Source organism: Antechinus flavipes, chromosome 1 (genome assembly GCF_016432865.1).
Source record: "Antechinus flavipes isolate AdamAnt ecotype Samford, QLD, Australia chromosome 1, AdamAnt_v2, whole genome shotgun sequence".
Lineage (NCBI taxonomy): Eukaryota > Metazoa > Chordata > Mammalia > Dasyuromorphia > Dasyuridae > Antechinus > Antechinus flavipes.
Window position 1 is genome coordinate 396,682,414 of NC_067398.1, and position 12,466 is coordinate 396,694,879.

Below are 12,466 nucleotides of genomic sequence, written 5' to 3' on the forward strand. Positions count from 1 at the left end.
ATAGGAAACAGGATTCTTAAGGTTAGAATTACGTCTAATACAATGCAATTCTCTTTAAAATATAACTTCTGTGTCTGTTTCTCATTATATATAAAGTAGAAATTTTAAGAGGAATGAATTTTGAAATTTATGGAAGTTAAATGTTAAAAGTCCTCTCTCAGGAGGAAAAACACGGAAGGTTTATCATGAAGACCTGAAAGGAAAGTAAATAAAGGGCTTCTTAAAAGATAAGGCAATGAAAAATTAGAAGTAGAAAAAATATTATGAATGAATAAATTAAGAGAAAAAGTTGCATCTTGTTCTACCTTTGATTGATTTCTATGTTTCTTTTTTATTCTATGGTTGTTGAAGTCCAGAAAAGGCAAAAGTCTGGCATTCATATCCTGTACCAGGGAAACTTGGTCAGGACCCAAACAAATCATAAGTATTTGATATGCCTTAGATAAACTCCCCTAGAATTATGATGCAATCTAAGTGATACCTCCCTGGGGGAGAGGAAAAACCATCCCAGTTAGGCTTGGGATTACAGGGTTTTAAGTGTTTGGACTATAGACCTATTGAAAAAAAATTCCCAGAATAGATGAAGCCATTAAAAAAATAATGAATATAACACATCATATTTTTCATTTTTCCTTAATATTTTTCATCTATTTGGAACTTTCAACACACAAATCATTTTTTATAGTTTTGTTTTCTGAGTAATTGATAATTTATTGAAAATGTAGATGAAGTCATTTTAAATTATTTTTATTACTGTGGAAATAATTATGTATATATATTTTTTTTAATAGGGAAAATTTATTGGCAGATTGTTTGCAGGGTTGTTTTGTGGTGACCTGCACTCTTTGTGCATTTATCAGCCTTGTGTGGTTGCGAGAACAAATAGTCCATGGTGGAGCACCACAGTGGTTGGAACAAAATCATGCTCAACCTCTCAATGCTGCTGGACAACAAAATGAGGTAAGGTACTTGTTTCAACTTTAGTTGTTATGGAATTATTTCTGATTATTCATGATCTGAGCATCTATTTGCTTCCTTTCTCACGGTATATTTGTAAATTAATAATACATGTTGAAATAAGCAATGAATATATGGAGGAATATACTGAATTAATTTCTCTTTCTGTTACCTGGGATGATATTTAGTAATTCTCACTTGAAAATACAAAAGCTTTGTCCTATTCCCAGATCCGTTTCTGACTTGCTTTATGAATTTAAGAAAATAATTTTATTCTTTTCCCTCACCAAGCTTGGTTTCTTCAGTTAGAAAAAGCTAATCCAGTCAGAACTATGAGCAATGTTATAGTTAGAGAAGATGGAAATTTATGCTTCCACTTTTGTGATTACCTGTAGGAGTATCCTCAGTTTTTTTCTTCTTTATGTGGGTGTTAGCAGGCACAAGATCAGATATTAAAATGCCTGAAAAACAGTTGGTGGGCTTGATGAACATTTTAAAGATTATAGATTAATAAATGGATAATGTTTAACTTTATTTGGTAATTATGCTGACTGTGTAACTGTTTTGAGTACTCACCAGAAGTAGGGGAGAACTACAGGAAGATAACATTTTTAGACTATTAGGCATAAAACAATGATCCAAACTTTTGCCAAAAGTATCATTGTCACTTTGTATGCAGAAAGCTTTTGGTGTCCTACTTATCACTTTCCTTCACACAATTTGTTAAGTAGTGATAACACAAGTACTTAAAGATCTGTTAGCTGGTTAGAAGAATATATAATATATAAAAATATGTGTATATATTGTTAGTGACCAAGCAAGACCATTGGAAAGTACTAACTGGAACAGTTAATGAAAAGCAGGAAACTACTTAACTAAGAGGAATTTCAAGACTATATCTTGTATATCGACTGTATCTAGATATATATACTTCATCACTAATCTAGTTTATGGAATGTTAAATACTAATAAACTGCACTGTTACCTTTTTGTATAGTAAGTTGTTTAAAATATATGAATATATTCCAAATAATAAATGAAAGTTTATATATTTGGTATCAAATGAAGTAATTATTTTCTTACAAATTGATCAAAACAAAGTAAAACTAAGAAAAATTTTTCCACATATCTGGAATATCTCATCAATTTAGGCTCCAGGTGTGGGAAATGGTGCTGAAAATGTTGCAATTGATCAGCCTGCTAACCCACCAGCTGAGGATGCAGTAGTAGGGGAAAACCCTGAAATTCAGGAAGAACAAGCTGATGAAGAAGAGGAAGACAATGAGGATGAAGAGGATGCTGTAGTTGAAGATGCAGCAGATGCTAATAATGGGGCACAAGGTAACAACTATTGTAAGATAACATTTCTTTTTAAATTTAACCCAAAGAATGTTTTATTTATTTTTAATATTCATAAATCTTAAAATAGTTTAACTTACTATTCTTGTCTTTGCATGTTTTGTGTAGATTATAAATATGAACTGTCATATATATATGCATGCATACATACATATACTTAAGTGTTTTATAGGAAAGAATAAATGACAGCTAGATAGTATTTTTTGAAATGTTAATAAAATTTGAGCTAATTTATTAAATTTCTTCTTCCTAGTATTTCAAATAGATGTGTTTTGAAAGAATTAAAGTACCTTCCAGATACTATGCTTATAATGAATTTCTTTTTTACTTCCTTTTCAATAGTAAGATTAGGTTTAGTATATGTGTATAAGTGTAAGGTACTCAATTCAAATATAATTCCTATTAATATTTGTAGTGCAAAGTACCTCTAACCTATAATTATTATTTCAGATGATATGAACTGGAATGCTTTAGAATGGGATCGAGCTGCAGAAGAATTAACATGGGAGAGAGTGAGTAAGAGCCCTTTTTATAAAGTACTAGAAGTTGTAGGCTCTCATTTTCAGTAGCCTAAATTTTTAACTAAAATTAATTGTACTAGTTGGGGACATCCAGATATACTACTAAAACGTTAGTAAGTTTAGTAAGTTTAGTAAGTTATTATTTCTATTTAGATTGCTGGTGATTCAATAGACATTTTTAGAAAAAAAGTATTAATAGTATAGAACCACAGTTGGTTTTATTATAGGTGAATTTTGTGATATTAAAGTTTCTGTATTAGCCATCTTCATAAGTAATATAGTCTGTCCTAATATGCTAAAAGTGTTGAAAAGTATATTTTGAAGAATATATTACTGGATTTTTTTTCAGTGAGAAACAGTGCATTTTCCCCCCAAAAATTTACTTTATTTGAAGAAAAAAATGAAACAAAAGAGTATTATGTGCCTAGCAGAACATCAGGGAAGATACAAATATCAATTTAAGAAAGTATAAATATTAGTAGAAGAAATTACATTTATTTATTAATTTATTTCCTTGTAAATTGTTATTTTATTCTGTACCTCCTTTTCTAATTGCTTAACTTTTTTTTATATATATAAGCTTCTTGTTTTCTTGGATGGTTTTAATTTTTTTCTTTAGTTTTTCCTCAATGTCTCTCATTTGGTTTTTGAATTCTTTTTTGAGTTCTATAAATGCTTTCTGGAGATAAAACTATTTCACATGATTTTTTGGGGTAGAATTTCTAGCTTTTTTTTTTTTTTTTTTTACTAAAGTATCCTCTTCTGAAGACGAATCCTGGTCTTCTCTGGTCCAATAATATATTTCAATGGTGGGGTTCTTTCTTCTTTGCCAGCTTTTTTTTTTTTTTTTTTTTTTTTAAATAAGAGGTATTAATGTAAGTGCCTCTAATTGTGGAGAAGAAGGATGGTGCCATGTCATGCTTCCCTTCAGCTTTCTACTCTGATCAGGAACCCCAAACCAGGAGCTTCCCCTTCCTGCAAGTGCCATAGCCAGCAGCGTCCCTGTCCTGCTGCTTCTATACTCACCAGGTACTGGTTCCTTTTTGCCCAGGGCCTTGTCTCTGCCTCAAAGCTGGGCCTGGTGTTCTCAATCAGTTGAAGTTCACTCTGTATTCCCAGACAAACCCCCAATGGACAAACAGTTCAGGATGTGAAAGTCTTTGTGATTCCTGCTGAGGTTCCGGCCACACCCAGCCATCCCAAGGGGTCCCCACTTAATGTTTCTGGAGAGCTAGCCCGGAAGTGTCTGCACTTCAGACAGGTTAATCCCCTAATCCCAGCCTGGGTCTTTCTTCAGATCTTGTTGGGTTATATCAGAAGGACCTCAGTTCTGCCCCAAATCTTGGTTTTTCACCAGTTTTTGTTCAGGTGCAAATTTGTTCTGTTTGTGGGGGAAATCTGGAGAGCTTAAAATTGACCAACTTTCTCTGCCATCTTCCCAGAATCCTCTCCCCAAAACTAGTGCATTTTGAGGGCATTTTAAACTTGTATTACAAATCATTGCTAATTTTAGTTGAATTATTAAGTACTCTTTCAAAATGTAAGATGATAAATTCATGTGTAAATAGAATGATAGTTTCAAACATGGCTGTACTGATTGTGCTAATGAAATATGTAATGCTAGAACTAAGTACCCAAGATACTATGTTTATTTAGACTTCTTTCAGGGAAGTGGGGAAAAAAATGTCATTCTAATCAATGAAATATACATGAATGGAAATGATCTAATATGGATTCTTAGTACTTCCTTGGTAAGCAAAAATGTGTAAAGGTAAAGAAGGTTCTTTAAAATAGAAAAGCTTACTGACTTATTATATAATTATTTTAATTTTTTTTCCCCTTAGATGCTTGGACTTGATGGGTCACTAGTTTTCCTAGTAAGTAAATTTATCCTGTTTTAAGAATGGAATTGTGTTTTACTTCTTTAATCCCTGTTTCTCTTGATAATTTGAATGTCTTAAGATTTATAGCAGTGCAACTTAAAAATAGATTTTTGTTATCTTTAGTTTTTATATTGCCTAGATTTTCCCTGTATACCTCCCTTCTTCCTGCCAGAGCCATATAGCAAATATATATTTTTTTAATTTTAAATTTTATTTTATTTAATAATAACTTTGTATTGACAGAATCCATGCCAGGATAATTTTTTTACAACATTATCCCTTGCACTCGCTTATGTTTCGTTTTTCCCCTCCCTCCCTCCACCCCTCCACCCCAAGATGGCAAGCAGTCCTATATATGTTAAATATGTTGCAGTATATCCTAGATACAATACATATTTAGCAAATATTTTTTTAAAGAAGAAAAAGTTGAGCAAAACTAGTTAATATATCCCCAAAATATGATGTTATTCAGTATTCCACATTTGTGAACTCCTTGTCTCTGAAAGGGAATAAGGAAGAGGATTATTGAACAGGGTGGTTTTATGCTTTAGATTACAAGACCACTTAACTTTTGTTTAGTATCAAGAAAATTGTTTGTTTATATTTATTGTGTGAAAATGCATTTTAAAGAAAAATATTTCTAATTTTGAATAAAAGTTTAAAATATTTATTAAGATTCTACTATATGAAGAACTTTGTTCAGTGCTGGGAAAAATATAAAGATAAGGCATAGACCCTTATTTCAGTCTAATGAGAGAATATGATAAAATAATTGTAATATAAATTGGAACATAAGTGATTAAAATAAGTATAAATCAGAAATGCAGCACAAATATCTAATAATCCAGTCATTTTTTTTTACAATTCAATATTTAGAAAATGATGAAACCAAAGCAATTCTTCGAGTATACAATGGGAAAAACTTTAATGCTGTTCTTTGTTATCTTCATTCCATTAAATTTCAATTCTAATTTTTTTATATCCAAGAAACATTTTTTAATGTTTCTAAAATACCAGTCAGATATTATCTGTCAGAGGTTATATTGAGAGATCTGACCCTGCTCTCAGGCTCTCCAGGGCTAAAAATATGATATAAAGTTATATGTGTGTATGTGTGTATTTTAAGGTCATTAGGTCCTAAGAAGTAGAGAAATTTCATGTATGGGAAGATAGCCATTATGAAGGCCTATGGATGGGATATAGAATATTGTATATGAGAAACTGTAAGAAGGTCTGTTTTGTAGCATCATAGAGTAAATGAAAGGAAATAATATATAAAACTGGAAAAGTAATTTCTGCTATGTTATGAAGAGCTTTGACTACTGGTAGAAAAATTTATATTTGATCCCAGAGGTTGGAAGGAATCATGGACTAAGAAATTTTGGCAAGATGTGTGGCTTAGGAAAATGACTTTGGAGTAGGAAGATGAATAAAGTATAGAAACCAATTAGAAGATTATTATAATAGTTCCAAGTGAGGAGTGGTGACTTGAACTGAGAGTAGCTGCCTGAGTTAAGAGAAGAAAGTGTGTGTGTATACACACACACACACACACACACACACACACACACACACACATATATATATATATATATATGAAATGTACAGAAAGTGAAAACAGCTAAATTTGGAAAATAGTTGGCTATATGGAAGGAGAGAAAGTGAGGAATCAACATTGACAACAAAGTTCATATCTGGATCACAGGAAGAATTGTAATAACCTTGGAAGTGACAGGGAGATTTGGAAGATAGGTGCTTCTGGGGATTTTTCTTTTTTTAATTTAATTTTTTATAGCTTTATATTTTTCCGAATACATACAAACATTCACCTTTGCAAAATCTTGGGTTCCAAATTATTTTTCTCCCTCCCCCCAGGGACTTTTCAAAAAGAAAAGTATATTATTTTTTGATTTGTTGATTTAGAGATGCCTTTGGTATATCCAGTTTGACATGTGTAAGGTATGTAGATCTGGGAGTTAACTGTATGCAGATCATTATTAAATCCATTATAGCTGATGAGTTCACCAGTTGAAAGAGTATAGAAAGAATTCCCAAGACAGTCTTGTAGTATTCTCTTAAAGGGTATAGCATGGATGATAATACAGCAAAAATAAAATAAAATAAAATAAAATTCAGGAAGAATGGTCAAACAGTTAAGAAGAGAACAAGATAACATGAAAACCCAGAGAGTAGGGAGTCATAAGCAGTGGCCAAGAGGTCATGAAGATGGAAGATTAAGAAAAAGCTAGATTTGACAATCAAAAGATCATCACTAACTTTGGACAGAGAAATTTCAATTGAGTTTGCATAACTGCAAAGGGTTAACAAGTGAGAAGAAAGGATGGAGTCAGACAAGGAAGGGTATATTGCTTTTTTATAGAAATTTGACAATGAAAGGGAAAAGAGGTAAGATATAGGATGTTAACTTAAAAAGATGGTAGGATCTAGCAAGGGTTATTAAAGATGGGGGAGACATGGACTTGTTTAGGTATGTTTATAGGAAGGAACTGATTGATAAAGATGAGGATAAAGATTAACAATCGAAAAGCAGTGATCTAGGGGCCAAACTGTAAAGATACATGGCAAAAGGTGTGTATGGTATCTTTTATTTTAAATGTTATTTTCATTTGAACTGGTTTATCTATTTAGGTAGAAGATGGTAATCAAGAAGCTGAAATTAAATCGCAAGCCAATTTGTTTTACACAGAGAGAAACTATAATGTGCCCTTAGTATCTCATAGGCCTAGCCAGCTCTCACAGACTAGTTATTTGCTTATAGGTGAAATTAGGTTATATTTATTACTTTAAAAACAAAACCAAAAAAACAATTTTGACTCTTAGAAAAAAACAGCTCATTTCACAATAGTAATATGATGGCATTATCTGTTTACAGGAAATTAATTACAGAGTTTGCTTTTCAGAATACTTTGTTTAATAATTTAATAAAATATATTAAATTGTTTTAAATAATACTATTGAAAGTATCAAACATTGCATTAAAAATTATTTATTGAGTTTTCCTAGAAAAGTTTCATTGAAATATTGTTTTTTTTTTTTTGTTAGAATACTCTAAGACTTTAGGTTTGAAAATTTAAGAATTAAAATTTTTCTAATTAAAAGTTACCTATATCTAACACTTTGTGTTACTTAAATTTACAATGTGAACTAAGCAAAGTCTTGTTATATTGGCTTGTAATTTTGTCCTTTGAACTTATTTTTATTAGTATGTTTTTTTTTAAAGGAACATGTCTTTTGGGTGGTGTCTCTGAATACATTATTTATTCTTGTCTTTGGTAAGTATTCAATTCAGCAAACCTTGATTAGCTGCCAGCTCTTTTAAGGTGCTGGACTAGATAAATGCTAGGGATACAAATATGGAAAATACTGATGTATCCACTGGCTCATATTTTTCAAATACAACTCTTTGTTAGGAAGCTGTATTTTAGATTATGGAATATTGTTTTGGATCCTTTGTTTATTTTTTTTAAACTGTAATTTTTGACTTAGAAATATTTGGCAAAAAATGTCTCATATATAAATAGCTGTCCTATTTTAAGAATTCCTACTTTGACTGCTTAAATTCTCTTATTGTCCTGTCCCACTACTAGAACTGACTCCTGCTACCACTGTTTTAGCAAATTGACATCATTACCCTTTGTTCACCCTGATCATCTAGCTAATCTGACCTGTCACCAATCCATTTCATCTTCCTGCTGTTAGAAATACCTGAAATTCTGCTCCCATCCTCATCATTCTCACCCTTCATTTCTACTCCATGTACCTGTCTTGGTTCTAATTTTACTCTTGCATTCTTCACCTGTAGCTAACTTGTTATCTCATCCAAGTGCTAAAAATGACCCATTTTGTTACTATTAACTTCACTTCTTGTCTCCACAGGCTCTCTAGTTCCATAACCCCTGGTCTATTTCTTTAGTAGAATTCCTTTTCTCAAGCTATTAGAGCGGTCTCTGCTTTTCTATTCATAAACTTTGCCCCAGGAGCCATGACCGGTGTCTTGAGCTAGGTGTGCTTCCATCTCCACTGCCCAACAAAGTTTTTGCCAGTGAGAGGAGAGAATGGAGTAGTTTGGGGGTAGTGTATGGTATCTTTCTTCCTCTTTATGATTTCTTAATAGTGAAATAGAGATTTTAACATTAATTGCTGAACACATTTTCCTATCAAAAAGTTGTTATAAATGGTAGTTAAATTCATTGATATCATTGGTCAGCAGTGTAAAATAGTGAAAACAATGCCAGATTTATCATTAGAAGACCTGGATTTGATTCTATCTCTGTAGGACCTTAATGGAATCATTTAATAGAAATGACAATGCCATCTAAATTAATTTATGGATTTAGTACTAATAACATTCAAACTTATCAATGGGATATTTTTTGGAAGTAGACAAAATAATGTCAAATTTTTTACTGTAATTTTAAGTATTTTTCCCATTGACTCCTAAAAGTAAATAAATTAGTTATTCATTATCCTTTCATTTGAATTTATTAATATTGGAATCTGTTGCAGTGAGTTTTTTAAATAAGCCACTTGTATTATTTAGTCAAGCATTTTTAAGTGCCTGGTATGGGCTAGATTCTGATAAAGACAAAAGTTAGGACATCAGTGAAGTCCAGCATTATGCAGTATTCAATATCATTATTCCTTCAGACCTACAAAAATGAAAGGTATGTTCTTACTTTTTTGGAGCTTACTGGGCTTGACTGTGGTTTTTTTATAGCCAGTAGCTCCTCTTTTTCTGGAGAGAGGAATGAATCAGATCAATTGATTTGAAATATAATGTACATGGATAGTCCAGGAAGATAGGCAGCTTTGATCACGTATATATCAGAAAAATTTGAAAATGAATACCATTCTCATATCCTAGTTCTTGTCATCTTATCCCATATTTTTTATGATGGCAAAGTGTAGACTGTTCCAGAAAAAGGTATTATTTTGAAGTTTTCATGTTTTAATTTTTTTTCTTTTAGCATTTTGTCCTTACCACATTGGTCATTTTTCTGTTGTTGGCTTGGGATTTGAGGAATATGTAAGTATAATGGATTAAAAAACTTTTAAAGACATTTTTAAAAATTACTCTTAAGTATTTGGCAACTTTGGGACAAATCTTGAGGCATAAAATATATCTTTTTTTTATATTTCGAGAATGGTTCTCAGACAAATGTAATTGATCCTTTATTTTTATGTTACATTAGTGTAATCTTTTACACTTCAGTAACTTCATTTAAGTTTGTAAAATGAGTATCTTGTAATAAATGTTCACAAATAATAGCTGTAATTAATGAAGATAGGAGGAAGACATTCAGACTAGTAATACAGAAGTACTGGTATATTGCACTTTTTCCCCTAACCCATCTAATTACATTGAGACTATTGAAAAGCTTTCTCTTAATGATTTCATATCCTGAAAAATAACGATAGCCAATGGTATTCTCTAATCTACTACCCTTATCTTTTTCTTTTTCTTCTATTATCATAGTCAAGTTTATTGTTTTTCCAAAAAGACCTGATTTCTAATTTTCTTCATCAGTATACTTATGACACTTTCATCAAAAGAAAAGAGTAATCCCTCAACCTTTAGCAGTAAATTACTACCAATTTAGAAATGAAAATATCATGGCATATGAAATTTAACATAATCTGAGATGTGGGTTATGGGGAACAGCCAAGATGAGGAGAGATATTTTTGATGGGTATTTTTGTTCTTGAATAAGGTAATTTTATTTGGAATATAAAATAATAAGTATCTTTAAGTAATATCTCTAATATCTGCATCATGTGTAAGAGCTTAAGATTACTCTGGAAAAAAGTAGAAAGAAAGCTTCTTGTATTTTCAAAGCAAAAATAGATATGTAGCATGGGAATTTATTATTTTACCCTGTAAATAAACAGAATGTCTTAGAATCTGAATAACAACCCAAACAAATGTTCCTATTTTTCCAATTTAAATGTTCAGCCACTCAATATATAAATAAATGTATATGTATTCTCAAGTTTTGAAAGTTTTGCACTGATGTCATTTAATGGCATATTTTAATTCCTCAGATTTTTTTTTTTAACTATGTATTCTTCTTTAACATATAGCAGACAGCAAGGGATGATGATTTGGGTTGTATAAATTTAGAGAATATCTAAATGAAAACTTAGAAGGCCTTATACTAAAATATGTCCTTTGAATATTTAGGTTCCAGCATCTTGAATTGTTCATTTTTTTTCTTTCTAGGTCCAAGCATCTCATTTTGAAGGCCTAATTACAACAATAGTTGGCTATGTACTTTTAGCAATATCACTGATAATTTGTCATGTATCCTTGAACAAATTGATTTAGTTAATAATGGTAATTTGTAGATTTATCTTTACATGTCCTCTGCTTGGACTTGAAGGTCCAGTGGTTTTTAGGGCAAAATAGAAGAATCTTCCATTTGGCTTTTAAAGTCCATACCAGTCTGGCTTCACCTTATGTTACTCCCATTTCCATTCCTGTTCTTAGGCTGTCCTCTGTGTCTTAATACATTCCTAGAATTCATGAATTCGTTGAAATTTGTCTTGAGAAAACAACCTATAAGAAGCCTATCCATCTAGTGACTAGTGCCCTCCTTCCAGGAATCGTTTTGGATAGTATATTAAATTACTATGTAGTTGTTGATTCCCACAAAAAAAAAGGTTTGCTCTTTGAAGCCAGGAATCTTTTGCTTTTGTCTTTGTATCCTTGACACCTAAACAATGCCTGGCTTACAGTAGTCTTTTAAACTGAGTTGAATCTTATAATAACTTTAATTACTGCTCAATAATTCTCTTTATAACTACTTATCTGTGAGAGGTTAAGCTTTGGTAGCTGAGATTATTTTCTTATCTTTTAATATCTGCGTGGTAAAAAATGTTAAACTGATAGTCAGAAGATCTGGGTTTGTATGCTTAGTAATATCATGGGCAAGCCATTTAAACTTCTCATATTTGTAAAGTTAAAGAACGGTTTCCAAATTATGCTCTTTGAAAATCTTTTGCAAATGGAGGACATGAGAGCTATCTAAAATTATTTGAAAGGTATTATACAAAGATTAGGTCCATTGCACTTGTACTACAGCAAAGGGCTAGAATCAGTAAGTGAAAGTTTAAAAAAAATTAGTTTTTGATTTGCCATAAGGAAAAATTTTATAAAAATCACTTTCAAAAAAAAAAAATGAGAGACCTTAGGAATTGGTTTCCTTTCACTGGTGGTCTTCACACAATGACTGATTTCATATTGGGGATATTGTAGAGATTATTATTCAGTTAGAGGTGGGTGTGTAGCCTCTTGAAGTCTCTTTCAATTCTAAGAGTTTTTGATTCTGTAACCTTTTTCTTTCTAATTGGATATTAACTTTGTTTTGCTCCTGTTATTTCAGTATTTGATAGTATGCATACATATTGTTACAATCAGTAACCAGTGAATTCCTTTGTCAGATACAGTTTTATATTTTACAGTGTTTAGTTATTATCATGTATAGCATTTTCTAACTCTTTAAAAAGTTGTTTATGTTATACAGGGGAGATACTTCTAATATTTTTCTTTTATTTCTTACTCTTTAAAGTTTATTCTGTTTTTCAAAATTAGTAAGCATTTCTTTTTCTCCACCTTTCCCCATTGAAAATAAAACAAAATCCTTATAACAAATATGCATAGTTAAATATAACCAATTCCCATTTTATTCATGTTCAAAAATGTATGTTTCATTCTGCATCTTGAGT

The 12,466-nt window shown here is 31.2% G+C and overlaps 1 protein-coding gene across 1 annotated transcript in view; it reads left to right on the forward strand.

Annotated features, from left to right (window-relative positions):
• The window catches only part of MARCHF6 (membrane associated ring-CH-type finger 6), an 85,439-nt gene that overhangs the window by 43,342 nt on the left and 29,631 nt on the right, over positions 1-12,466 (forward strand). The window contains exons 7-13 of the mRNA XM_051969849.1: positions 792-960; positions 2,109-2,298; positions 2,767-2,828; positions 4,682-4,714; positions 7,962-8,013; positions 9,709-9,767; positions 10,962-11,042. Coding sequence (XP_051825809.1) covers positions 792-960; positions 2,109-2,298; positions 2,767-2,828; positions 4,682-4,714; positions 7,962-8,013; positions 9,709-9,767; positions 10,962-11,042 — 646 coding nt within the window. The remainder of the gene's footprint in view (positions 1-791; positions 961-2,108; positions 2,299-2,766; positions 2,829-4,681; positions 4,715-7,961; positions 8,014-9,708; positions 9,768-10,961; positions 11,043-12,466) is intronic.